At 58.7% G+C, this 26,835-nt stretch overlaps 1 protein-coding gene across 1 annotated transcript in view; it reads left to right on the top strand.

The window, feature by feature from the left end:
* The window catches only part of MYO15A (myosin XVA), an 84,220-nt gene that overhangs the window by 36,219 nt on the left and 21,166 nt on the right, over positions 1 to 26,835 (top strand). The window contains exons 29-53 of the mRNA XM_077828730.1: positions 79 to 186; positions 1,371 to 1,466; positions 2,515 to 2,750; positions 3,375 to 3,553; positions 4,192 to 4,264; positions 4,820 to 5,011; positions 5,712 to 5,824; positions 6,268 to 6,362; positions 7,319 to 7,439; positions 8,805 to 8,866; positions 12,477 to 12,531; positions 13,358 to 13,496; positions 13,800 to 13,902; positions 14,267 to 14,390; positions 17,055 to 17,176; positions 18,226 to 18,285; positions 19,284 to 19,359; positions 19,921 to 20,036; positions 20,431 to 20,549; positions 21,539 to 21,680; positions 22,175 to 22,286; positions 22,706 to 22,780; positions 24,400 to 24,605; positions 24,936 to 25,078; positions 25,899 to 25,971. Coding sequence (XP_077684856.1) covers positions 79 to 186; positions 1,371 to 1,466; positions 2,515 to 2,750; positions 3,375 to 3,553; positions 4,192 to 4,264; positions 4,820 to 5,011; positions 5,712 to 5,824; positions 6,268 to 6,362; positions 7,319 to 7,439; positions 8,805 to 8,866; positions 12,477 to 12,531; positions 13,358 to 13,496; positions 13,800 to 13,902; positions 14,267 to 14,390; positions 17,055 to 17,176; positions 18,226 to 18,285; positions 19,284 to 19,359; positions 19,921 to 20,036; positions 20,431 to 20,549; positions 21,539 to 21,680; positions 22,175 to 22,286; positions 22,706 to 22,780; positions 24,400 to 24,605; positions 24,936 to 25,078; positions 25,899 to 25,971 — 2,940 coding nt within the window. The remainder of the gene's footprint in view (positions 1 to 78; positions 187 to 1,370; positions 1,467 to 2,514; positions 2,751 to 3,374; positions 3,554 to 4,191; positions 4,265 to 4,819; positions 5,012 to 5,711; positions 5,825 to 6,267; positions 6,363 to 7,318; positions 7,440 to 8,804; positions 8,867 to 12,476; positions 12,532 to 13,357; positions 13,497 to 13,799; positions 13,903 to 14,266; positions 14,391 to 17,054; positions 17,177 to 18,225; positions 18,286 to 19,283; positions 19,360 to 19,920; positions 20,037 to 20,430; positions 20,550 to 21,538; positions 21,681 to 22,174; positions 22,287 to 22,705; positions 22,781 to 24,399; positions 24,606 to 24,935; positions 25,079 to 25,898; positions 25,972 to 26,835) is intronic.

The raw sequence follows: 26,835 nt of genomic DNA, 5'->3' as shown, positions 1-26,835 counted from the left end.
GCCCCTCCTCCTCCTCCCCACCCCACTGACTCCTGGTACCTCTGTTCTGCCCCAGCTCACAAGCCAATGAATGCTCAGTGCGTCGTTCCGGTCCCTTCGCCCAAACTGCAAACGAACTCCCAGCTCACCCTGCCGCTCGACATCAACAACTACCCAATGGCCAAGTACGTGTGGGTCCACTTCCAGGTAAGGGAGACACTGAGCAGCCCCCTGAGCCACTCCGTGCCCTCTAAAGAACGGGCAGTATAAGGAGGGAGTGATGCTCAATAGTTAGCTGGGACCGGAAGCCAGGACCCCTGGGTTCTATTCCTGTCTCTGGGAGTTAGAGAGCGTGCTGGGAGTTAAAACTTCAGGGCTCTCCTCCAGCTCTGGGAGGTAGTGTTAAGTGATTACAGCAGGGGCCTGGGAGTCAGGACTGCTGGAGTCTCTTCCCGCCTCTGCCACTGACTCGCCGAATGACCTTGGGCAAGTTACTTACCCGCACTTTCCCCATCTGCAAAACGGGGCCAATGGTGCTTACTGACTTCCCAGGGAAGTTAGGAGGGGCCTGATCCTGTGACATGCTGAGCACCAGGTAAATGAGCACGGAGGATGCTGAGGCTTGGATGCAAGGGGTGCCTCCAGGCAGATTGTAGCATCTATGAATGGGCCTGAGCTTAAAGGGACTCTTTTGAGAGAAAATGAGACGATTGGAGAAAGGAAGCATGCTTCTCTGGGATCCTGGCTCCCCTTTGATCACTGAATCAACGTCCCTGACCTGTGTGTGCCATGTGCCTTCTGGGTTTCACTCAGCCCAGACCGGGATCCTAGCCAGCTTTATTCTAGTCCGTCACGTCATTCGGGTCTCATGCATGCAGCAGGATGCCACAATCCACAGGCAGACATTCGCATTTTTGTCCAGAAGATCTTGTCGTCATCTCATTCAAATCCTCACTCACACGTTTCTCTTCCCAGGAGATTGTGCACAGCGTCTGCTGGCGCACAGGGGCCGGGTCCTGCTCTCCACTCTGCTCCTGGAGTGATGGAATCACTCCGTGTCTGAGAGCAGAATACGGCCCCTGGCTCGGCATTTGGCCTGTGCCTGTCTCGTGGAAGTGGTGTGCACACGTGCGATGCCACTGTCTGACAGACCGTTCTGTATTTCTCGAGCTGGATGCTGGCCTACCTCCCTCACTTCCCAGCTGAACACGCCGGGATTGGAAGCTCGGTGCTGGGGGATTTTGTAATGTTCCTTGAGTCACCAATGATCGTTCCAGCCAGGACCTTTCAACGGGCCTGGCCTGTTGTTGGCCTTCATGGCTGCCCATAGTCTGAGCTTTGCCAAATCCCTGCAGCCGAGTTCAATGCGCCTGTCCTCCATTGCCCCGCAGGAGCCATTGTTTGGGATGCTCTCCGTGCCACTGGCATCCCCTCTGACCCAGCTGGAGGAGGAGCTGGTGCAAGAAGCGCTCAGTCTGTTCAAGCTGGTAGGTCGGCGTTCACAGCGTCTCCTGGCCTCGTCCCCAAGGCCTCTGGTTTGTCCAGAGCGTCTCCTTGCAGTCTGGGAATTGCAGAGGAAAGGGAGCAAGGCTCCGTCCATCCAAGGGGTAGGAAGATTCATGGCCAATGGGCATAAGTCCATAAATCAGTTTGAGCTGGAGGCCTGGGATGCCCCCTCATGTCCTGCCTCCAGCCCCTGATCCCTGGCCTGACTCTGCCGACCTGGCCATAGGCACATGCTCAGAGGGGCCTTTCAGCAGGGATGGAGGGAACAAGACCACCAGGAGTTCACAGCATTGCCATGGGACCTCGTGGCTTCCCCAGCGCCAGCCCAGCACCCACGACGGGTGATGCTAAAGATCTTCACCCCCCATCTCTAAAGGGGCTCCCTGTCCCAGCCCACTCAGAGCCCAGGGTGGTGGGGCTGGGACAGGGAGCTCTTCAGCAGGAGAGGGTCTTGTCTTCTTCCTTCCTGCTGCAACAACAGTTACGGCACTTGCACGTCATTCTTCCTGGGATACCGTGCTGGGGAGGAGACCCTGAGGAAGGGGAGGAGCGGGAGCAGATGCGGCCTACCTTTGGCAGGGGCGAGGAGCAGCAGCATGGCCACCACACTGCCCACTCGGGTTTGGCCTTGCAGCGCCCCGTCACGATGGAGGGATCTGGGGCCAAACCTGAGTGGGGCACCCTGGGCAGTGGGGCAGCCAGCGCTGCTCTTCCGCCCCCCTGGCCAGTGGGGCCAGCTCCTGGACCAGTGCTCTGCCCAGGGGCCTGCCAGCCCTGTCCCCTCTCAGGGACGGGGGGTGACACTGCACCAGGGCAGGTGGGCACAAAGGCAAGGGCTGGGGGTGTCACTGGGACCAGCAGCTGCAGCGTGGATGGCTCCGTGGAGATTGATGATGCCTCCGAGGAGAAAGATTTCCGGGGGCACCCCTGGAAAGAGGGGGGAGGCCTGTCTGTGTTGCGGGAAGGGAAGGAGAGATTTCTGACCATTGCTCGGTATCCCATATCTCCTGGACTCTCTCTCGGCGGTAGATTCTGCGCTTCATGGGCGACCCACACCTTGGTGGCACCCAGGAGAACCTGTTTGGGAACTACATCGTTCAGAAGGGGCTTTCGGCACCGGGCCTGCGGGACGAGATCCTGGCTCAGATCGCCAACCAGGTGTGGCGGAACACCAACGTCAACAACGAGGAGCGGGGCTGGCTCCTCCTGGCCGCCTGCCTCAGTGGCTTTGCCCCCTCCACCGGCCTGGAAAAACACCTGCTCAAGTGAGCACTGGGGCTGGGGCAAGGCTGTGAGGGAGCCCAGGGGACAGGGCTAAACCCTCTAGCTCCCATGGGCTCCAGCTAGAGGTAGGGGTTCCCAGCACTTCTTAAATCAGGCCAATCACATCCCTCTGATGGTCCCAATCCTGGGCTCCTTCAAGCCCCCTTAGCTGCCAGCGAACCCTATGGGAATCAAGGGCATCCTCACATACAGCTCCTCCGCAGGGCTCAAACCTGCAACCTTCTGCCCCAAAAACCTCTGGCTTGTACCCCTTGAGCTAAAGCAGGAACTCCTTTTGCTGTACGGCAGCAGTAGGCTATTGTAATCCCTGAGCTGACCTCTAGGGGGAGACATCAGCACGCACACGAAGCGCAGGGTATTGCATCAGCACCTGGAAAGGTTGGGGCTGTTGGGTGCACAGCCGGAGACATGCCCCTGCCTCGCGGCTCCATCCTGGCTTCCAGGTGGCCCGTGGCATTGCCTGGAGAGCACGAGTCAATGAAAGTCAAAGGAGGTTGTGTCCTGCTCCGTTGTGCAGATGCATGTCCTGCTGGCCCAGCCTCCTCCCAGCCCCCATTACTCTGCTGGCCCAGCCCCCTCCCATGGCGTCCGTCCTTCCTGTGTAGGTTTGTTTCCGACTACGCCTTTGATGGCTACAAGCCGGTTTGCCAGCACAAGCTGATGCAGGCCATGCTGCGGTCCCAGCTTGGCCCCGAGATGGCCCGGGCCTACCCGCCATCGCTGCTCGAGTGGACGGCCAACAGGCAGAGAGCAAGCATGGCCTTGGACGTCTACTGCTTCAACGGTGAGGGGCCTGTGGGACGAACCCAGGGGCCTTGGTCAAGACTCAGCACATGGGGTGAGGGGGATTGAGGGCGGCTACAGGGAGAGGTGATGCCACTGCCCTGGTGGGCCAGATGCTGGTGAGCCTGACCGGCACCCTGCGCACACCCCCATGACTCAGTGGGGACTCACGGGGATTAGTGAAGGCAGAACGTGGCCCAGAGTCTAGGCTCTTGGGGGCGGATAACGCCAGGATCTTGGGGAACCGGCCCCAGGGTGAGAGGGGGCGTGGGGGAAGCAGGGAGGTTTGGGCTGGGCCGTTGCACTTGCAGGGTCGATCAGGACTGAGAGGCAGACCGCAGCCTGGGAAGCGATGTGCAAGGGAAAATGGGATGGGAGGTGAGGGAGTGGGGGTGCAGTAATTTGCGGGAGCCCAACATTTGGGTGCACTGCAGCCCTCATTTAGCCTTAACAATCCTCTGTTTCCATCCCTTCCCTGGACCCTTCTTTCTCTCCCCAGCCCTGGGGGCAGTTTTGCCAGTGCGTGCTCACTGCCCCACATACCCAAACGGACTCCAGGTGCTGGGGGTGCGGGGGTTGGGGCTGGGGTTCGGCTGCTCAGTAATGCAGCAATTTGACCATCTGCTCTTAACTTCTCAGGTGGCCACTTCTCCTGCCCCATCCGTTCCTGGAGCACAGGGGAGGAGCTGGCAGGGGATGTGCTGAAGCACAGGTAGGGAGGCTTTGGCCCTGCGGGGGACGGCACCTGCCCCATGGATGTGTCTGCTCCGTGTCCCACAGGGACTGTGGAAGCCCTTGGCCCACACTGCACTAGGCAGAGCTGGCTAGGCTGGGGCTCTCTAGTCATGTAGGAAGCAGTGACTAGCTAACGCTACACAATTTGGATCCAGATTCCCAATGGGCAGGGTGCATCTGGATCTGGGGAGCAAGGGAGCTGGTTCAGGCCCCATCTCTAGCCATACGCAGCCCCTCTGGAGTAAAGCAGTGAGCCCTTCCCAAGCAGGGCCGTGGGCTATCGCAGCAACTGCTGGCTGTGGAGCTGGTGGGCCCTACTTCTATTTCGGCAGCTGTGGGTGCGTCTTGGGGGGCGAATATCACAGCAGCTGCTGCTGGGTCTCGATGCATGGAGGGCCAGGGCCTGGCCTAGTGGCGGGGTTGAGCAGGCAGGGCTCACCCCACATAGGCCTTCTCTGGGCCTGCTCTGCCTCCGTGCTGTCCCCCCACAGGGGTGCGCTCTCCTGGCTCAGAGGCTGTGCTTTGCCTGCAGGGGGCTGACGGAGGGCTGGAGGGGCTGGTCCGTCTCCATGAAGGATGGCGCCCAGTGGGCCGAGCTGGCTGGCCACGATTACATCCTGGACCTCATTTCCGACCTGGAGCTGCCCAGGGGCTTCCCCAAGCAGAAATCCCATTTCATCGTCGCTTCAGAGGGGGTGGACAAGGGCAGCGGCACTGCCAGGGGGTAGGTATCCCGGGGATGCGGCGTAGCCTGACGGGGAGAGCCCGGCTGGGCCCGGAGTCCCATGAGCTCACAGCGGCTGCAGGGGTAAGGGGGGTCAGAACCCCAGATCCCCGACGTGCAGACCTGTTCCAGAGCCGCTTGGAGCATCTGGACGCCCTTCACAGCAGCCCTGCTTTTCAAGGGCCAGCTACCAGAGCGCTGAGCCCCTTTGAAGCTCCCGATCATTCAGCTACATCGTGTGCAGCATACATGCCACTGCAGGCACTGCAAACGCTTTCTGAGAGGCGTGAGGTGTGGCCATCGGAAGGAGGCGTGGCCAGAAGTGGGGGTGTGGCCTCTGGAGGGAGGTGTGGCCTCTGGAGGGAGCGGAGTATAGGACTGGGAGCCAGGAAACAGCTGGGCTGTAATCCCACCAGGGCCACTGGCTCGCTTTGACCTTACGTGTCCAGAAGGGCAGAAATCCTGTGAGATCAGCTGCTGGCAGGAGCGTTTGGGCAGGATGGGATGGGAGCCCATTGCCAGGCCCTCAGCCGAGCCCTGCCTCAGAGCCGGCTGCACGCAGGGTCTCCACCTCAGCGCGTCTCCTGCAGTGACGATGCCAGCAGCAGCCTGGAGTCTCCAGCGGACAAAGAGAAAGCAATGAGGGGTGGAGATTAAACAGCTGTTTCCTCTTTACGCCTCTCCCCCCTTTTCTCTGTAGAGTATTCGGACAGGGCTTAGATTCGGATGAGGAAGTCCCTCCTCCCCCACTGACGAAGGCCCCCACTATGCCACCTCCAAACACCCCTGACTCAGATGGATATTACAGTCGTGGTAAGAGTCAAACTGTCCTTCCTGCAGCCTTCTCCCCCAAGACTGGGCCCGTCTTTCCACGGACAAAGCAGCATAACTCCCATTCACTTCAGGATCCAGCTCAAAATCATCTTGGCCTGGGGCTTTAGAAAAAAGGCAACCCTTCCCATAATGCACCTGACCAGTCTTGGTCTCTGTGGGGGAGGGGGGTTTGAGGGCCCTCCTGACCCAATGCCCTGAAGCATGAGATTTGGTCACCCCTGCTTTAGCCTGCAGAGATGTTAATGTCACTGTGGCCATGGAATTACCTGGCTATAGACTCTGGAGTGCAGGGAGTTTCACGGTTATGGGCCGTTAACTCCGGAGGCCCATGAGCCTGGGAGGCATTTGGAAGCAGTAGGCACTAGTCAGCCAACACCTTCCTCTTCGGCTCACTCTTCCTCTGCCTGTTGTGACCCCGCCAGCAGATTCCGACACCGTCAGCGAACCTCGAACACACAAGGGGTTGGATCGTTACCTGGACAGTCTGTTTGACCCGGTCCTGTCCTATGGGAATGGGGTAAGGACAGTTCCCTGTTGGGAATGAGAGGAAGGATGGCTGGGGCTTGGGAGCCCTGCCCTACTTCACGGGGGTGTCATTAAGGACTGTGAGGGGCTCAGCTGTTAGGGAAATGGGGAAAGGTCCATGCCCATAGACAGATCAAGGGAGTCCCTGTCTTAACTGCAGGAGTTTCCGCCCGGGACCCTTAGGAGCTTGGGTCTAAGAAGGGAACGAACCACAGCAGAAAACTCTTTGGGGCTAGATTCTGTGTTTGCTAGCCAGGCCCCCTGCCCCAGTGTCAGCAAGGCCGTCGGGCTTAATCTGCTGTCACTGCTGAATGGCGTAAGCACCAGGTTGGAAGCACTTCGGCTTTAAGTCTCTGGGACCTAAGCACCTGTGTGGGCCCCTACGATCCCACGGCATTTTGGTGAGACTCAGAGCTGGGTAGCCTCTGTTCTCCCATTTCCCTTCCCACCCCAGAGGTGGCTGCCTTTCTATAGCAGGGGTGGCCCTTTGGGAGTGGCGTGAAAGGTGCTGTATAAACGTCACCCGCTATTGTGTTACTGGAGTTTATTCTTGTCTCTTGTACTGTGCCAGGTGGCAGGCCCCGGGAAGGGGATCAGTTACACTGAGGTTGGGAGGGCTGGCTGGGGCCAACACCCTCATCTAGGCAGAAGCATTAGGTGGGGTCCCCGAATGGGGGCGTGGGGACGAGTTACCCTGGGAGAAACTAGGAGGCATGAAAGCTCCGTTGTTACAACAACCCCAAAGCTGTGGTCGCTTTCGGCTCCCTACCTGTCCATTGCGAGTGAAGTGTTAGCGGGGAAGGAGTTGTCACTCAATCTCCCTGGCCTGGATGTTCCCTGGTGCTCGTCTGACGTGGCTGGGATCACTTTCCAGCCTGCCACCGAGGCTCCCGCCCCTGCCACACTCGAACCTTTGTTTGCTTCATTCCCGCCCCTCTCCCGTGCCAGGACTTGGAGAAGCCAGCTGCTATCTCCCAGAAGATGAAAGGAGGAGGCCGGGTAGGAGGTGGGAGCAGCAGTGTGGACCAAGGCCGTGCCAGAGCACCCATGGAGATGACCCAGCAAACCGGTGAGTGTGGGCAGAGCCTCCTGGCCTTGCATAGGGCAATGCCTGCCAGAGCAGGACTCTGCAGGGGGCAGGGCTCCTGGGCTCTATTCCCAGCTCTGCCACTGGCCTGCTGAGTGACCTTAGGCAAGTCACTGCCCTGCTTTGGGCCTCAGTTTCCCCATCTGCACAATGGTGATGATGATCATAATAATCATAATACCTAGCTAATGCCTAGCGCTTTTCCTCCAACGATCTCAAGTTGCTTTACACAGGAGGGCAGGATCACTGTCCCCATTATACAGATGGGGAAACTGAGGCATGGGAGGGGAAGTGACTCACCCAAGGTCACTCAGCAAAGCAGTAGCAGAGCAGAGCCAGGACTTGAACCCAGGTCTAAGTCTCAGTCTGGTGTCCTATCCACTAGGCCACACAGACTCCTTCCTCAGCTGGGAAGGGGGAGGTCAGGTGTGTGGCTGGGTGAGATCAGTGGCCAGAAGGAGCTGCAGGGTGACTGCTTGCCCTGTGCCTGTGAGCAGAGGGGTGGGTGTCTCAGGGGACTCTGAACACATCCCAGGGGAGGCTACAGCCCCGACAGAAGCTATAGGGGTGCGCTAGGGCCAGATTTCCTCAGGGAAGTTGAAATCACTAGGACCTGGGATGGTCTAGCCCCTTCCGTCCCACCTGATTTCAGTGGGGCTGGCTGGCTCAGTGACCACGGGGCCTTCCCCTCCTGAGGCTTGAAATGAGTCTTAACCACCCACCTCCCCACTCCACCCCCAGCTTTGAGGTGATTGGCTGAAGGCTGGGACTGGAGTAATGTGGGGGCTTCAGCAGGGCAGGTGGAGATCTCAGCCCGCCAGCCAAGGGCATTCCCGTATCTCTCCCACGAAGCGGGGTGGTGCCCGGAACGCAGGCGCCTCGGGGAGCAACATGCCCATATTGCTGCACCCAGGATGGTCGGTCGGATGGGCCGTTAGCGAGCCGTCGTGCTGCAGAAAACACGGCTCCTTGGCACACAGTACAGACAGGATCCAGCCCAGGCTGGTAGGGGGTAGCAGCGCTGCGAACCAGCATGGGGCCTTCAGCCAAGGAAGGGTGGAGAGGGCTCCCTTTGAAGCCACGGTCTAGAGGGGTCAGCAATGCACGGCACTCCCCTGTCCCTGGGCTGTGCACCTTGCCCCTGCTTTCCCAGCCACTCTGTCCTCTCCAGGTCCATGCCCTACGCCCATCACTGTGGTATCTGAGCCCCAGCCAGGCTGTGCGCGCACTGCCAGGCTCCTCTGTTTGCTGGACTGCCCCCTTCTCGGTGCACGCCCAGCCGGCAGCTCTCCCCGCCAGCCTTCCTGCTCTGGTTTCATCCCAGCTCCCTCCTCTTTGCATTTGCAGGTTTGCAGGAGCCCAGCTTGGTGCTGCAGCATGACCACATCAAGCAGCAGGCCCTGCTCCGGGTCAGTGGGGCCAGGGGACTTGGGGGGCACGGTAGGGGGCGGCACTGAGGTTGAAGCACACGCATGTCAGTTCTGCAGGAGCTATGTGGCTTTTTCCTTGCCGATTCCAGGGCCTCAGGCCTTAGTTCAAAATGTGCAAAATCCCTGCCCGGGACAGTGGCTGGGGCAGGCAGAGGCCCCAGGCACCAAGGGGCGATGGAGCTGACAGGCCACGAGGATGTCAGGGTTTTGACACTCCCCGCCCACCCCAAGTGGGATGTGGCTGGGGCTGGCGATTTGGAGCAGCCTTGGAGGAAGGTGGCCTGCTTCACATCTCTGTCCTGCCCTGTGGGGAGCACCTGGGATGAGCGAGGGGGTGTCTGAGGAGGCGGCGGAGTCCGGCCTGGGCTCACACCCGCTCCCTCGTTTCGGCGGCGCAGGCTCGTCAGGTCACCGGGCGGGGGGTGGCTCTGCCGCAGCAGCGGGGGGATGGCACAGCCTCCCCCAGCGCCTCCCAGGCCACCAGCCCCAGCCCTGCCGACGGAGCCCCCAGCACAGTCCCGAGGGCGCCCGGCGCCGCACTGTCGCTGCAGGTGGGTCCGTCTGCTGAGGGGGATGGGAACGCACCCAGCCCGCGTTCAGAGCAAGAAGTGAACCGCCTGGCCCTAAAATCCCTGTTCTCCGCTGTTGGTGTCAAGATGAGCAGGCAAGGGATTGACTTTCTAGGATGTTACATCTGGGTGCTGGCCCCTTTTATAGCCTTTCCCTGAGGTCTAATGAGCCCAAACCAGCCCCGGTGAGGAGTAGAACAGGGCTGGACGGGACCCTGCATCTTCTGGCAGATCACGTGTCCCCCCTGGGGGGCGGCTCAGCCCCGAGAAGGTGTGAGGCTGCCCTCCCGGACAGCTGAGTGCTGCCAGACAACGGCTGGCAGGCTCCCAGGCAGGGTCATTGTTTCTCCCATCTCATTCTCTCACAGGCTGGCATGGCCCTAGTCCTCTTTTATGGACCCTCCCTGGAGCTGTGTGTCCTGGGGGTGAAGAGAGAAATAGAAACCCCAGGGCGTGGGGGAGGTGGACTCCCCGCACCGAGTCAGTGCTGGCCCCAGTGCGGTGCTAGGAGAAGGCGGTTAAGGCACGTGTTCGAAAAAATGTGATTGGATGCATTTTGTGATTTAAAATGAATCTTACGGCTAATTTCTCACAATACCGTCCCTTGGCGCCTCTCCTCCCGTAAACGTATGGGTCAGTCTCTGGTCACTGACTTATGGCAGCGTTTCTTAACTCTAAGGCCTAGTATGGCTAAGCTACAATCTTACAGGCCTCAGCCTGTAGGCCTTGCGTTTCAGCCCTCCTTACTCAGCTACCTAATGCCTACTTATCCCTTCCGACTACTGCTCAGCTTTATAATCTATAGCCCTAACCTCACACAACACCCAATCCATGACTAATAAATTAAAGTAATTGGCTGCGTAGGGAACCCTGTGCCGCAGGGAGTCGGGTAGGTGACTCGGGGAGTTGGTGCGGGCCCCAGTGCGGTGATAGGGGACCCGGTGTCGCAGGGAGCGGGGTAGGTGATGGGGATGTGGTGTGGTACTCGGGGACCCTGTGTCTCAGGGAGCGGGGTAGGTGATGGGGATGTGGTGTGGTACTCGGGGACCCGGTGCTGTAGGGAGCGGGGTAGGTGATGGGGATGTGGTGTGGTACTCGGGGACCCGGTGCCGCAGGGAGCGGAGTAGGTGATGGGGATGTGGTGTGGTACTCGGGGACCCGGTGCCGCAGGGAGCGGAGTAGGTGATGGGGCTGTGGTGTGGTACTCGGGGACCCGGTGCCGCAGGGAGTGGGGTAGGTGATGGGGATGTGGTGTGGTACTCGGGGACCCGGTGCCGCAGGGAGCGGGGTAGGTGATGGGGATGTGGTGTGGTACTCGGGGACCCGGTGCCGTAGGGAGCGGGGTAGGTGATGGGGATGTGGTGTGGTACTCGGGGACCCGGTGCCGCAGGGAGCGGGGTAGGTGATGGGGATGTGGTGTGGTACTCGGGGACCCTGTGCCACAGGGAGCGGGAGTCGGTGCTGGCCCCAGTGTGGTGATAGGGTACCCGGTGCCGCAGGGAGTGGGGTAGGTGATGGGGATGTGGTGTGGTACTCGGGGACCCGGTGCCGTAGGGAGCGGGGTAGGTGGTGGGGATGTGGTGTGGTACTCGGGGACCCGGTGCTGTAGGGAGCGGGGTAGGTGATGGGGATGTGGTGTGGTACTCGGGGACCCGGTGCCGCAGGGAGCGGAGTAGGTGATGGGGCTGTGGTGTGGTACTCGGGGACCCGGTGCCACAGGGAGTGGGGTAGGTGATGGGGCTGTGGTGTGGTACTCGGGGACCCGGTGCCGCAGGGAGGGGGGTAGGTGATGGGGCTGTGGTGTGGTACTCGGGGACCCGGTGCCGCAGGGAGCGGGGTAGGTGATGGGGATGTGGTGTGGTACTCGTGGACCCTGTGCCACAGGGAGCGGGGTAGGTGATAGGGATGTGGTGTGGTACTCGGGGACCCTGTGCCACAGGGAGCGGGAGTCGGCGCTGGCCCCAGTATGGTGATAGGGGACCCGGTGCCGCAGGGAGCGGAGTAGGTGATGGGGCTGTGGTGTGGTACTCGGGGACCCGGTGCCGCAGGGAGCGGGGTAGGTGATGGGGATGTGGTATGGTACTCGGGGACCCGGTGCCGCAGGGAGCGGGAGTCGGCGCTGGCCCCAGTGACCCAGCGTGGCCATGGGGGTCACTCTCCCTTTGGAATCAACGCTGACCCCAAGGCCCCAGCTTAGCGCTAGCAGTGTTCTTAGAGGACAGAGAAAAGCGAGGTCCTGACCTGTGGTGACAATTCAAGCCCCTTGAGGGGTCCACAGCCCCCAGTCCTGGCCAGATTCCAACAGATGATCCCTGCCGGCTCCCTGAGCTCCCCCTGTGCTCTCCGCTGAAGGCGCCCCCTTTCTTTTCCTGCCCCCAGCTGTTGGGTGGTGGGGCTGCGCGCTGGGAAAGGCTCCAGTGTGCTCTGCCTCCCAGAGGTCTTGGATCCTGGTGGGTGCCCAGATTCCACCTGGCCACGCTAGTAATAATGACTCCGCTCCAGGCAGCTTTTTATGGTGGAAATGTCATGATGGAGCCTTAACCGCCCCCTTCCCCTGCCCCTCATTGCTCGGGGAGGACGTTAGAGACCCCAGGGCAGACAAGGAAAGACGAGGCATTTACCATCTAACCTGGGCCAGAATTGCCTTTCTGCCTCCACGCCTGTTCTACAGCGCACTGGGCTGCTTGGCACCCTCCCACCCCAGAGGCAGCTGCATTTCAGGAGCGGGGGCGGGGGAGGGGTGAAATGATCCCTGTACAGTCTAAAGGGCTCTGGAATCCTTTGGGGTGAAAGGACCCTATTGAAACAGAAGCCACTGTAGCAGCTGGACAGCCATGCCACATCATGGCCGCCCCTCGCCAAGGCAGTTTTCATGGATGCTAAAGCCAGAAGAAATCACATGGCCTGGCCTCCTGCCTAGCACAGCGCTTCCCCCAAATAATTCCTAGAGCGGAGCTTCAGAAACCCATCCCATTAAAGCCTGCTGATGTAACGCACTCCTTCTCCTTCCCTCTGGCCAGAGGACAGCTGTGAGCCAGACACCTGCCAGGACGGCAGCCTTCGTGCAGAAAGCCGGTAAGGGATCAGCCACAAATACAGCCTCCCCTGGAGACACCTGTCTTGAGTTGGGATCTCACCCCTCCACCCCCGCAGGGACACTGAGAGCACAGCCCTGAGCTTGCAGCTGTCAGGGGATGCTGACGCCAAGCCAAGGTGCATAGTGGTGCCATGGGCCAACCTGGCAGCGCTTGCCTGTGGAGACCTGGGTTCAAATCCTGCCTTAGCATTGAAGCGAGCCTGGCTTTAGGACTAGTTCCCATGGGTGTGGTTTGCTGCTATTATTTGAAAATGACCCGCCATCGGCGAGGAGGGCTGTGGGTGGGGAGTGAGGGGCGTCAGCAGGGCGGGTAGGGGGAGCCCAGGATGGGTACAGGTGCTCCCGCTCAGGTTTAGGGGCGGAGAAGGAAGGAAGTTGTGACTAGCCGGGGGTGGGGGCAGCAAGTCAGACCCGGGAAGCACTGACAGGGCTGCAGGCCAGGGGCAGGGGAAAGCGTGAGGTGTGACAGGAGCTTGCAGAGCTGCTGGCTGAAGCCCCAGGCAAACACCTGAAGGGAGCAAAGAGCTGTGCAGACACCTGTGATTGCTCTGCAGGGCGCCCCAAGGCCAAGGCCTGCGAAGGGGGAGATAGAAGCCCAGCAGGGAGAGGCGGCCTAGGGGGCACTGGGCTCATGCATGGTGCTGGGCAGAAGTCACAATCGTAGCCTGAACCTTGCAAACCAGAGCAGGAGCCTTTCCCCACCTTCTGAGGGGTGGGACGGGGCAGGATTTCAGTGCTGGAGCCTACCTCCCCTCCCTGAGATTCTCAACCCAGCCTCCCGCTTGCTTCCTCCCTCCACGACAGCTCCTGCCTCCAGGCTGCGGGCCGGTGAGCTGGTGCGGCCGGCCAAGCTGAGCTCGCAGCACTTCCCCGAGCCCACGCAGCACATTAAGAACATCATTAAGCAGTGCCAGCGGCCTGCCAGGCTCCCCGAGCCCATCAGGTGAGACCCTGGGCCGCCGGGCCAGAACTCAGATCTCCTGCCCGAGCCCCTGCAGACATCAGCATCTGATGCTGGGCTGGAGCTCGCAACCTTAAAGCTGCAGGGACAGCAGCTGGGTTGCATTTCCCAGCCATGCTTTAGCAGCAGGTGGGCTGGCTGGGCTCCCAGCAACTATAACAGACTGTTACTGGCTCATGGGGCGACCCCTTTAGCTCAGGGGATGAGGCCTGGTATATATCTCGACCTGGGGGCCAGAGGCTGCTCACTAACCTGGCTCTGGCCCCTGGCTGTTTGTCCCTGCAGGAAGGAAGGTGGGAAGGTCTTTGTGAAGAAGAAGGATCCCCATGAGGAGGCCATGATGATCTTAAAGGGGCAGATGTCAGTGGCACCAGGCCCCGCAACAGCCGCTCCGGTATGAAAGCGCTGGTCTGAAGGCACAGGTGGCCGTTCTCCCTGTCCCTAGCCTGGGGTGCTGCAGGGTGTGGACGGGGAGGGTCCAGCTGCTTGCCTGGCGAATGCAGGGGCGAGGGGTGCTGCTCTGCAGCTGAGCATTCGGAGTCCCCACCAGCTGGGGATCAGAGTCAGGGCTCTGAAGGAGAGCATGATCCCCAGGCTGGCCACTACCTGGGCTGAACCCCAGTGCTAGCTGGCAGGGCACCACACGGGCCAGTGAGTGTCCCCTGCTCCTGCCTGTGATGAAGGAGAGCCCCCCAGCCCGGGGAAATGGCCCGATCCCTCACAGGAAGTTGGTCTCCACCTCTGTGTTGTAGGTGGCCAAGGAAGCAATAGCCACGGTGAAGCCTGTTACCAGCACCAAGAGGCCTTGGCCACCATCACCAGCCGCCGTTCCCCCGCCGGCTGCCACAGCCAGGTCTTCTCCAATGTCGCCTCCAGGTAACAGCATGAGAGGCCAAGCAGCTTCATCTCCTCTGGGGTTCAGGGCTGGATGCCGGAGCCTCACGCTGCCCTGCCAGGTGCTGAAGGAGAGGGCTGAGCATGTGGCTTCTCCCAGCCGGCAGCGCATTGCCCTGCAGCCAGGACCCAGCTGGAAAGTGATGGGAAAGCCCTTTGTTACTGGAGGGCTGGGGAAGCTTAGCCCTGGCCTGTCCAAAGGCTGAGATGCGGCTGATTCAGCAGGGACCATCCAAAAGAGAAGCCCTTATCCAGCGCCCTAGCAGCACGCTGGAAAGGCCATACCCCAGGGTACAGAGGTAACCCAGTAGAGACCTTAGCCCTACAGAGGTCTCACACCGCTGCCACCTGGCTTTCAGAATGGCTCCAAATCTGACCTGTTTGGACCCTCCCACCCCACTTAGTGCTGCTCCCTGCCCCAAATGTTGATCTTTCTTGCATTGATTTGTTCATGCAATTTTGTGTTTTGCAAGTTAGGAAAAGTATCTGGGAATCCTAAGCCCCTGGGTAGGCTTGTGGGTCCCTGGACTATTAAAGAACTCACCATAAAATGCGACCTGTTAGGCAAACGAGGTGGTAGCTGTACCAACACGAGGCAACCAGACATCACGGTGATGGGTGTGGGGTGAGAAGCTGATGGAGCAGAGAGCAGCAAGTACAAAGGGGCGTCCCAGAGAGCCTAGAGGAACGGTTAACTTGCACCCCATGAAATCTCCTTTGGGCTGCTGGGGATGTAGGTTACACCTGGGCAGACGTCCTTAGTAAGAGAGTTTGGCTGAGAGTCAGGGAGTCTAGTGTTACATGGCCTCGCACGTCATCCGACCCATAGACTTTTGCAGACCCAAGACAGGGAACCTGCAGGAGTTAGCGAATGCAAATCTGCAGGGCCAGGAGGCCCAAGACATGAATCTGGCTGGGCAGCGAGCAGTTGCCATTCTGTCCCAAAGCGCCTCTGCTCAGCAGCAAGGCGAGGGGCTCAGGATATTTTCAGAAGATTAGGTTTTCCTAGCAGTGAGGGCCGTGACGCTAGGCAGGATGAAGTGACTAGAGCTCTTGATCCTCATGATTCAGGGCATATGATCAATCTCCCGATGGGATCAGGAAGCAAAGCTCCTGCCATGAGAGAGTATCACACCGTTTCTGAAGAGGGGTTAAGCCAAGCTCCTGATGGTTTATGGCCATTAAAGATCCCCTGGTATCTTCTGCAAGAGCTGAGCCTGGGATCAAAGGGCAAAATCCTGATGCCCAGACTAAATTCCTCCTTGAGTAATGACATCCTGCTCCACTAAACTTCCGCTGCAATTTCAGCTGGACACGGCCTTCCCCATCACTTCATGTATTAAACAGTTGTGCAGTATTGCTGTTACACACCTGCTGCCTTCCACCCCAGAGGTAGCTGCATTTCAGTGGTGGGTGAATTCTGAGGTTGTGTTTCTATGTGCTCTTACACAGCTGCCACCTTCCACCCCAGAGGTGGCTGCATTTTAGGTGAACCAATCCTTGCGTATCCTCTTAACTCTGTAAGGTGCGTTGAGATCCTTCAGGATAAAAGATGCACTATAAACACAAGAGAGCGTTAGTCTGGGCACAATGTGGAGCAGGGGAGAAGGAGCAGGCTGGGCGGTATCCCCGCACCAATACATACCAGACCCCCTGGGGGAAGAAACTTGTAGGCTTTGCCACACATGTAGCTGCACTGATACCAGCCCCTAGTGGAAGGCTGGTGCAGTGGTTAGTGCACTGGCCAAGAACTCAGGAAACCCTGGTTCAGTTTCCTACTCTGCTACAGACTTCCTGTGTGTGACCTTGGATAAGTCACTTAGTCTTTCTTTGCTTTCATTCCCCCTGTGGTGACCATTGCACTGCCATGCCCCCCAGGAGGTTGTGAGGAGAAATACACTGAAAGCTGCGAGTTGCCCAGATACTATGGGGAAGGGGGCAGGTTAAGTAGCTTGGATAGATAGCATAGGCCTGATTTCCCTGGTGCAGTAGGAAATGGCTGTGGCCCAGCTAATGGGCTGTCCCCTGCATCCACAGTAACCAGCTGCCAGTGAGCACTCTGCCCTCAATCTCTTTTAGGGAGAGTGGTCACTTTGGATGAGCTATTACCAGCAGGAGAGTGAGTTTGTGTGTGTATGGGGGTGGGGGGGTGAGAAAACCTGGATTTGTGCTGGAAATGGCCCACCTTGATTATCATGCACATTGTAGGGAGAGTGGTCGCTTTGGATGAGCTATTGCCAGCAGGAGAGTCAGTTTGTGTGTGTGGTTTTTGGAGGGGGGTGGGGGGTGAGAAAACCTGGATTTGTGCTGGAAATGGCCCACCTTGATTATCATACACATTTTAAAGAGAGTTGTCACTTTGGATGGGCTATTGCCAGCAGGAGAGTGAGTTTGTGTGTGTGTGGGGGGGGGGGGCGGAGGGTGAGAAAACCTGGATTTGTGCTGGAAATGGCCCAACTTGATGATCACTTTAGATAAGCTATTACCAGCAGGACAGTGGGGTGGGAGGAGGTATTGTTTCATGGTCTCTGTGTATATAATGTCTTCTGCAGTTTCCACAGTATGCATCCGATGAAGTGAGCTGTAGCTCACGAAAGCTCATGCTCAAATAAATTGGTGCCACAAGTCCTCCTTTTCTTTTTTCAGTCACAGTCTCCCGGGAGCTCCCAGCGGAGCAGGAGCAGGTCCAGACTCAGCTGCACCGGTGCTGCAGTGAGGAGTTCTACGCCTACTGCAACGTGTCCTGGAAAATATACATCAGGAAAGAGGTACATAGCTCCACCCAGCACCCTCCTCCCTCTCCCGTCAGACCCACAGGGCCAGTGGCCAGACCCTGAGCCCCGAAAGAGCTGGCCTGAAAAACTCCTGCTTATCTGTTCCTGTGAAGGAACAGTGCCATCTAGTGGTTGTTAAGGCTATTGAGGTGAACGTGCTCCCTAGGAGGAGAAAGTGCATTTCAGGGTCTGTTTTCTCCTAAGGAACTTATGTTCCAAACAGATCCGGCCCCCGTGGGCTTCTTTAGAAGGGGAGGGGAGCTTGCAAGGCTGCGATACTGAGTGAAAGAGAGTATAGAGGTGTTACTGTAGATATGGCAGGAGAGCCCAGAGCAGAAGGGCTCACTGCCTACTGTGGGAGGGGGTGGTGTTGACATGAGTGGTATTACTATGATTTATGAATGATTTGTTATTGTGGTAGCTCCCAGAGGTTCCAGTCAGGGATCAGGTCCCCACTGTACTAGAGGCCATCTGTATCACCTCACAGGCAGGCCCATTACTGCCTCTCAGATGTTCTGAATAAGTGAAACTTTCCCTCAAAGGGACATGGTCAGGGAGTTTAGGCCTAAAATTTAAGTTCTTTATTAAAATAAAAAAGATCCACAGTCCTGCCCCCCCCCCCCCGTGTTATTAACAGAAAAAGTTTTGTGCATCTTCCTGTCTTTAACTGCAGTGTTCACTGATGCATGCCCTGGTAAGTGAATAGAAGTGAAATTGACTTGTCTTGAGATCACCTTTTCAAAAGTGCCTAGAAGACTTGAGAGCCTAAGTCCCGTTTTCCAAAGTGGCCCAGGCACTTCAGACTCGATGGGACTTAGGCGCTAAGTTACATAGGCACTTTGAAAAGCTCACCCAAAGTTCCTGTCCTCCACTGAGTGTAATGGAGGAATGAAATAAAGGGCCGAAGCAATGAAAAGTCCACTTGATTTTAAAAATCCTTTCGGGTTCACTGATCTCAGCAGCTAGTAACACAGACTGAGGGAATTGTTCACTAATAGATCCTTCCACACCTGACCATGCCCCTCTGATCTATTTCCTCGCAGGTGTTCTATCCAAAGGATAACTTCAACAACCCCTTGCTGCTGGATCTCATTTTCAGACAGGTGAGGTTTCCAGGCTCCAGATACAGAGCTTTTCCTGCTGTAGAGTTGTCTGTATTAGAAGAGTGGAAGGATAGTTTCCAGCTTAAAGTCAAGGGCTGGGAGTCAGGACGCCTGGGTTCTGTTCCTGGCTAGGTCACAAACTCGCCATGTGAACTTGAGCGAACCAAGTGAATAAGTGAATAATAATACCCTCTCCTTGCCTCCCTCTCCCCATATGTACAGCAAGGATAGTTCCCCACATGGGGGTTGCGAGGGCTAAGAACGTTTGGAAAATGCCTTGAGATTCTCAACAGGGAGCCCTTGAGAAAGTCAGAGGATTATCAGCTCAATCTGCTTGCATTCCCTCAGAGTCTGGGCAGGCTATAGGCATGCTGGGGAGTGATGGGTTCAGCCAGACCCTGGGGTAGGAGGAACCCAGAACCATAGATGTGCAAGGTGACTTCGGTTTCCCAGTCTGTCCCCCTGCAGGAAATCCTCCCCTTACTCAGCAACGCCCCTGGGAGCCAGCAGCTTTCCCGCCTTGTTTCAAGCACAGGCCACGCAAGCTGTAGTGGCTCAGAACTACTTATTCCCTTGCCTAGGGCTGGGCCTTATTCACAAAAGGAATGTACAATCCAGCCCATGCCTTGTCCCCAGGCTGGGTTGCTCCCGAGGTTCCTCCTTGAGGACTGCTCAGCCCACACCCTAGGTCCTCTGTAAAGAGCCACTCCCACCTTCATTATTCAGGACCCACTGAACCTTTTCCCAGCAGGATTGACACTGGCTGGGCAGGAGCATGATGAGAGTGGTGTGTTTCAGGCAAACTGTCCTTTGCACCCAATTCAGCAGCAGCATTGAGAGGCTTCAGGGCGGCTGGGCCAGTGTTCCTGACCCCTGCACTGTGGCAGGCAATGGGTGTGGGATGGGGCATACAGGGAGGAGTCAGTGAGGCTGCATCAGGGACACCAAGGCCTCGGCCCTGAAGCTCCTAACCTCAGCATGGTGGGTTCCCCCCTCAGATCTTCCACGACACACTCTCTGACGCCTGCCTCAGGATCACCCCGGAGGAACGGCTGCGCATGAAATCTCTCTTTGGTAACACCCAGCCCTGCCCACTGAGTCCTGCTTCACGCCAAGGGGCTGGCCTCCCCGCCGCTGTGGGGGCTGGCCTCCTCTCTCCAGCCCGATCTCCCTGCTCTTCCTTGGGGCAGGAGATGTCTAGTGCGTAGGGCAAAGCTGCCCTCCTGGAAGGTGATGGGAGGTTTGCCATCGGGTGCAGTGAGGCCCGGCAGCCTGTCACCTCTTGGGCCAGGGTTTAGTCTGAGCTGGGATTCGAATGTCACAAGTTCTGCTTGTGCTTGGCCTGCCCCGGGCATTAGGGGGTCCCCCAGCCCCCGAGGGAAGATTGGGTCCCCAGCAGCGATAGGGAGCTGTCTTCTTGCGTGCTGGTGCGACACACCTGCTTTGTCCCATGCCATGGGGCTGTATGCAGCAGGGGGCAGAGCTCACCCCCCTGTGTAGAAGTCCTTGTTCTCCAGCTGGACCCCCATGCCCAGATTCCCTTGCCCCAGCAGCAGATCCGCTTTGGCCGAGGAGGGGGAGCCAGCACCTGACATCTCTTTCCGGGGCGGGGGGGGCATGTGTTTCTCACCACAGTGAAAAACAAGCTGGATTCGTTCAGCCCAGCGGCCGACGACAGCATTAAGAAGGAGATTGTGATCGCGGCCCGGGACAGCTGGGAGGTTTACTTCTCACGCCTCTTCCCCGCCACGGTAAGGGCCTGCCCCACACCCACAGAAGGAAGCATGGGGATAGTCCAGGGGCTGGGACAGGTCTCAGCAGCAGACCCTGATGTACTAAGGTCTGATGCCCCTGCTGCCTGTAGCCGCTGCTCTGTGCTGCCAGGGGTTGCAAACCTCGTACTGGGGACTGTCAGATCGTCCACAGGCCTGAGGCCATTGTGGATTTAGAGACAGGCCCCAGGAGGAATCCAAGGGCCAGAATTGTCAGTGCTCCTGTGCTCCTTGGGGTGAATCGGGCTGGTTCTGAGTCCCTGCATTTCCACAGCGGAAGGTCTCTGCCCAGCACTGCGGGGACTCATCGCTGCAAGGGGTGGGTGCTGACGTTCACTGCTTTGTCTTGTACCCTCTTTCCTGTTATCCCCAGGGCAGCGTTGGCACAGGTGTGCAGATCCTGGCAGTGTCCCACACGGGGATTAAACTGCTGCGGCTGGTGAAGGGCACCAACGTGCCTGGGGAGCAGCTGCGCGTGCTGCGGGGCTACAGGTAAGGCCAGGGCCAGCCGGCCCCGCTAGGGCTGGGACTTCTGCGGCTCTCAGGGAGGGGACGCGTGCAGAGGAGCCAGCCCTGTGTGCACCTGTGGAGAAGGACTGGCATGTGGCTGCCAGCACCCCAGGGTGCTGGAGGGTCAGGCTGGGCACATGCTGCCCGGCCTTGGCATTGGTACTGTCACACCATGCCTGTGGCTCAGGCAATGCCAGCCTCCAGCCCAGGGCCTGGCGGGTCCTTGCCAATGAACAGCGGATGCAGGGTTGAAGTAATTGCTTTAATGGATTCAGTTAGACAGAGGGCCACTTTCCTGTGCAGATCCGGCCTGCGAGCTCCCTTTGCAAAGTGCTGTGAGCAGTAACACACACACACGCAACCATATACACACACACGCAACCATACACACACACACACCTGTATACACAGACACAACCATATACGCACACACGGATGCACACAGAGACACAAATGCATATAGACACAGACACGCACCTCTGTACACACCTATATACACACGAGCCCACAGACACCTGCCTGTGTACACACCAACGCACGCCTACCGACCCAGTAGGTCAGTGCCTATGGTGCTTTGGGTTCCCCAGGAGGAGAGGCTTCAAGAGGCCAAAGTATGATTTATCCTTTCCTGTATACAGTCCCGGTGGGCATCCACTGCTCACTTCCAGTGATGGAGTAAAGCACGGCCCCTAGGCCCCCCAGCTCTGCCCCTCACTCCCCATGGAGCTCAGCCCTACGAGCCAGGACTCCTGACTCCTTGTCCCCACTTAGCTCCATCCAAGTCCATGGCAAACAGCCAGAGCCCAGTGGCTGGAGAGCATGGTGCATGGGAGACGCGTGCGGTGTCTTAGTTCTGCCCTTGGTCTGGCGGGAAGACCAATCCCCCCTTCACCGCTCTGCCCAGCCCTCTGGCTTTCTCAGCTGTGCTCTCCTATCCTGTTCTTTAACCCTGTCCTTCCCCCCACTCCCAGCTACACCGATATCCTGTTCGTGACCATCCCCTCCAACCACATGCTGGAGTTCAACCTGACCAACGAGAAGCTGATCCTCTTCTCCCCCAAAGCCCCGCAAGTGAAGGCCATGATCGACTATTTCATCACAGAGCTCAAGAAGGTCAGAGGCCGACCATGGGAATGGAGCCAATATGGCCTCTCTTGGCATCTCCTGCACCTGGTCCATGGGGCGGGGTCCCCAGCATACACACGCTATGGGATACTGCCCTATCCCTCTCCCTGCTCACCTTTGCCTTAGAAAAGCTCAAGCTTTTATACTCCTGCCTTGGTGCCAATGAGAGCCCCCTGGTTTGGCTGCCAGCGTGAATCAGCCGGGGAGCTCTACACCTCCATACAGAGCCCCAGAACCAATCACCTGGCCACAGCTGTGTACAAGTGTGTTCAGCTAGGGGTAGTGTGTCTGTGTGGCGGGGTGGGGTATACTCTGAGCAGGCTTTGTGTGTGTTTGATTGGGCAGTTATACTCTGAGCGCAGGATGTGTCGTGTGGTTGTGTTCTGAGTGTGAGCGGCGTGTTGGATATATGAGTGTATTCCGTGTGTGCACGCGCGGCCCCCTGCAGCAGCACCAAACCCGGCCCCTCTCCCATGCTCCAGGACTCGCAGTATGTGGTTGCCGTGAAGAGCTACGTTACAGGTGACAGGAGCCTCTTGAGCTTCCACAAGGGGGACATCATCCACCTGCAGCCGCTGGAGCAGCCTGAGAGAGGTGAGCAGCCCGGGACGCTGGCACTCTCTGCTGGGAGCCACCTCGGGGGCGTCACAGGGCAGTTTGCGAAGGAGAGGACAGGGGCATCTTAGCCGGGGCCCCATTCCCCTGCATGGGCGCAATGAGCTGAATGGGACCACCCCGCCCTGTCCTTCTGGGCTTATACCCTCCTGGGCCACCCACCCCCTATAGCATGTATCTGTCTGTGAGTGACATCTGCTCCCCCTGCGATGCCACTCCGCAGCCCCTCCACTGGGGTGCACAAGGGGAACGCTGCCGGCCGCCTGCCCCAGGGAGCAGAGTGCTGCCCGGATCCCTCCCCAGCCCTGATCTCTGTTGGGCAGTGTGGGGGGATGGAGCTGGGTGGGTGGGTGAACTTAGCCCTGCCGCGGTGCCCTGAGGCTGTCCCCTCCCCACAGACCACTGGCACGGATGTGTGGTCCGCAAGAAGGTGACGTACCTGGAAGAGCTGAAGAGGGGCACCCAGGACTTTGGTGGGTGGCTCTGGAGTGTCGTGTTGTGCTGTCCCTGCATGAGCCCTGTCCCCCTGCACACATTCTCCTGCGGGGCTCTCTCCTCTGGAGCCAGCTCGCCCCTCCCGTCTGACGAAGCATGTACTCTCCAGCTCACCCAAGGCGATGAATCCCAGGGACCCCACTGCGGCCCACATGGCCAGACCTCATTCCACTGCCCGGGGCTGGATCAAAGCACCAGGTCAGGGCGTGTAGCCCTATAAAATATCCTCCAGGCACTTCCTGGCCTGCCCCTTTCTGTCACTGTAACACACTGATGTAACGTGTTGTGCCCCCCTCTAGGGGCCAGTCCATATACAGGACAAGTGCCTACTATCGCTACCAGCGAACGGAGTTCTTGCTTTAGCCTGAGCTGTAGAAGCCTGTGCTTGTGGCACTGATGGTCCATTTCCCATGCACAGGCCTAAGTGCACTGTCAGATTTCCAGCCGCTCCTCTAGTTGTCTCTGTGCCAGGGCTCTGGCAAGAGACTGGGGAAGCTGGACCCCTGGTGTATCCACCAAAGAGAAACGGAGCTCCCCAGGAGACCTCTGTCTGCCTGACGTGCACATTCCAGGCCCTGAGAGACCCATTAGCACCAGCTCTCCGTGGGCATTAGCCTGAGCAGTGCGCACTCGCCCAGATGCTCATGGGGAGTGGATGGGAAGGGGCGCGAGTGCATCCGGAGAGGAGGTCGTTATGCCATCCCAGGGGCGGTTTTGTGTGGGGCACGTGGCTCCAGCGGTTGGCACTCTAGGGGGCAGGCTGAATGCCGGGCATGGGGGTTATTTGTCCAACAGCCTCCAGACCCTGTGTGCGGAGAAGCCGTTGTAGAACTGGCTCGAGTCCTAACAGCCCCATTGGCCATGCCGTTAATAACAGCCCATAACTATAACCCCACTGCTTCCCCTACTGGCCTCCTCCATGCATGGCCCGCTCCTGTATCTGGTTTGTGCATGTAATCCTGGTCCCTAGCCTCTTCAGTCTCTGGGGGGAAGCTCTAGCTAACCCCATGAGAGCAGCAGGCTGCTGCATGCAGGATGGGATGGTATATGCAGTGTGCATGGTCCCAGACTCCTTGTTTAAGAGTGCTGTGGAAGAGCAAACCTGTGGGTCTAAATACCAGCCATTCCCAGTCAAACGCTGTGGCTGGATTTTCCAAGGGGGCTGGCAGTGATTCTGCCTGCTGAGGTACGGAGAATCAAATCTCATGCTTCAGGACAGGTCTCTGGAGAGGTCAGGAAGGAACCTTCCTTCCCCTCCCTGAACGCAATCACAGCTCTGGCTATGTGATGTGTCTTTATGAGGAGTGTGCACCTCCCTAGCAAGCCCCAGGCATTGGCCACTGCTGCAGGCAGATGCTGGATTTAAGAGATGACATGTCTGATCTAGGGCAGTAGGGCGTGGGGTGCTGGTTTGAATGAACAGGTCTAAAATGGTAGAGGAGGGAGGCAGGACCGATAGCCGGGCCTGATGCGGCAGAGAGGGGCATACGGGGCTGGATGGACCAATAACCGGGCCCGGCACAGCAGGGAGAAGCATATGGGGCTGGCTGGAGTGTGTGTCTCAGCCCTAGGCTGTTAATGACATGTCCTGGTGCAGGGTGGAAATTCGGTGCCATCCACGGGAGGTCAGGGCGCTTCCCCGCCGAGTACGTCCAGCCCGTGGCAGCCCCAGATTTTATCCACCTGCCAGCGGACAGGAAAGAGGAGCCCAAGAACAAGCAGGGCAAGGTGGCGGCCTTGGCAGCCGTGGCAGTGGCCGTGGCCTCCACGGCTGTGGCTCAGGAACTGGACAGGAAGATCGAGGTGAGGGATTATCCCCAAGGGTCCCTTTGTAACCTTTGCAGTGCTGGAAACTGGGAGCTCTCAGAGGGCTGGGTTGGGCGGGGGGTTTGGTTGGGGTGGGTGGTGGGGAGGGCCTGGCTGGCTAAGCAGCTGGGTAGGAGGCTAACTGGGGAGGGAGGCATTGCAGCTGGCATAGGGTGGGGGCACTGATCAGTGGGCACCAGGAGGGTGCAGCCGCAGGGTCTGTCTGTAGCTCATCTGAGATTAATGGCTCTAGGACCCACGGAGTCGTAAGCTGGTGGCACAGGTGCGCTTTGCACCCCCTGCATCCCATGGTCCCCCTCTCCCCAGGTGTCCCCCGCAGGCAGTGACTATGCAGAGAGCATGGAGGAGTATGGTGGTGAGCTTCCTGGGGACAGTGCCCTGCAGGGCAGGCAGTTCCCCATGCTGGAGTTTGCCAAGAAGCATTTCCGGGAGGCGCAGAGGATGAAGACGTGAGTGCTGGCCGAGGGGAGGGGAGTGACCTTTAACCTTCCAGCCTCCAGTGACCCTATGTGCAATGAGTTTGGTGGGGCTCAGCACAGTTCCCAGTGGGACAGTAGCCACGTTGCAGAAAGCACCATCCCACGTGGCACTAAGTGACCCCTGGTTGGCATCCTGGGGCTGACTGCCCCGCTGCGGAGCTAAGGTCAGTGCCCAGCCCAAGGGTTGCCCACAGAGGCAGCATACAGAGAAGGAAAGCTCAGTGGTTTGAGCATTGGCCTGCTAAATCCAGGGTTGTGAGTTCAATCCTTGAGGGGGCCATTTAGGGATCTGGGGCAAAAATTGGGGATTGGTCCTGCTTTGAGCAGGGGGTTGGACTAGACGACCTTCTGAGGTCCCTTCCAACTCTGATATTCTGTGTGATTCTGTGTGAAAGGCCTGGTAGTACTCGAGAGCGACCTCTCTGGCTGATTACGGAACTGCACTGATGGGCTTTCCGGTCAGTCCAGCTGCACACCTGGCTCTGTTCCTCGCACAGCCTTCTGTCTGCGCTTGCGTTGTCATTGGCCGGTGTGGGAGCTGCAGCCGTCAGTCTTAGCACTTGCATGTCCGCTGGGGTAGTTCTGCTGACCAGACCCTCGTTTGGGAGTCCGCGGTTTGTGGCGGGTGCCAGAACGCCAGGCACGGATTTTGCAATTGCAGCAGCAAAGGGGAGGCTGTTCTTGGGCCCACAGCTCCTATCCGTGGGGGAGGCGGATGTGCTGACCCCCGGGGGATCCCAGCTCATGCCCAGAGAGGGACCTGTCATTCTCTTTCTGCGATTTGTTCCAGGGATTCCTGCAAGCACAAATCCCGGAAAGGGAAGGACTCGCCAGACGTAGCGGAGATGCTGAAATTCACCAAGGTAATGGGGATCGCCTAGCTCGCTGCGCGTGCTCTTTGCTGGCCAGGCTGTGCCTGCTGGCAGCCTCACCACCTGCCGATTTCAGGCTGTTGCCCCCGCCCTTTGCGTTAGGGCAGCCTCTGCTGGAAAGGGCATGTGGCCTGCTGGCCCTCTTACTGCCGTCCACATGGAGCCGACCCAGAGGGGGGTCCGGGCTGGCTCAGGGGCTTGCTAAAGTGTTAGAGCAGGGGTGGGCAAATTTTTTGGCCCGAGGGCCACATCGGGGTTGCAAAACTGTATGGAGGGTCGGGTAGGGAAGGCTGTGCCTCCCCAAACAGCCTGGCCCCCACCCCCTATATGCCCCCTTCCACTTCCCGCCCCCTGACTGCCCCCCTCAGAACCTCCGACCCAAGCCAGAAGGTCAGGCTGAACCGGATCTGGGCTCAATGGAGGAGTCTGGCCTCCAGCAGTGTCCGATATGGTCAGGATCGATTTCCCCAGGCAGGTGCAGTGAGGAAGACGTACCATACCTCCCTGTGCCTCTCGGGCTAGGCTCTTCGCTCCGTGCCCTTCTGGCAGGGCCACTGCCTGACGTGGAACTGAGCACCTTCAGCCTGCCCCTCCCCCCATGCCAGGGGCTCTGTGCACCCTCATTCTTCCTGTCCCCCCATTTTCCCTTTCCCCTCCATCCTAGGGCCCCCCAGTCTCCTCCCTGCCAGGGGCTGTGTGTGTCCCCCCTTTCTCCCCACCCTTCTTTCCACCTGGGAGGCCAGTCATTGGGGTGTCACCCTGCGGCGCTCTCGGGAGGATGGGCAGAGAGGAACGGGGCGTTGCTAGGTGCGGATAGGTGCCATCAGCCGGTTGGTTGATCTCCAGTGGCAGTGA

This window comes from Eretmochelys imbricata, chromosome 10 (assembly GCF_965152235.1).
Source record: "Eretmochelys imbricata isolate rEreImb1 chromosome 10, rEreImb1.hap1, whole genome shotgun sequence".
NCBI lineage: Eukaryota > Metazoa > Chordata > Testudines > Cheloniidae > Eretmochelys > Eretmochelys imbricata.
Note: the sequence above shows the minus strand (reverse complement) of the source record. Positions and strands in the feature narration are given on the sequence as shown.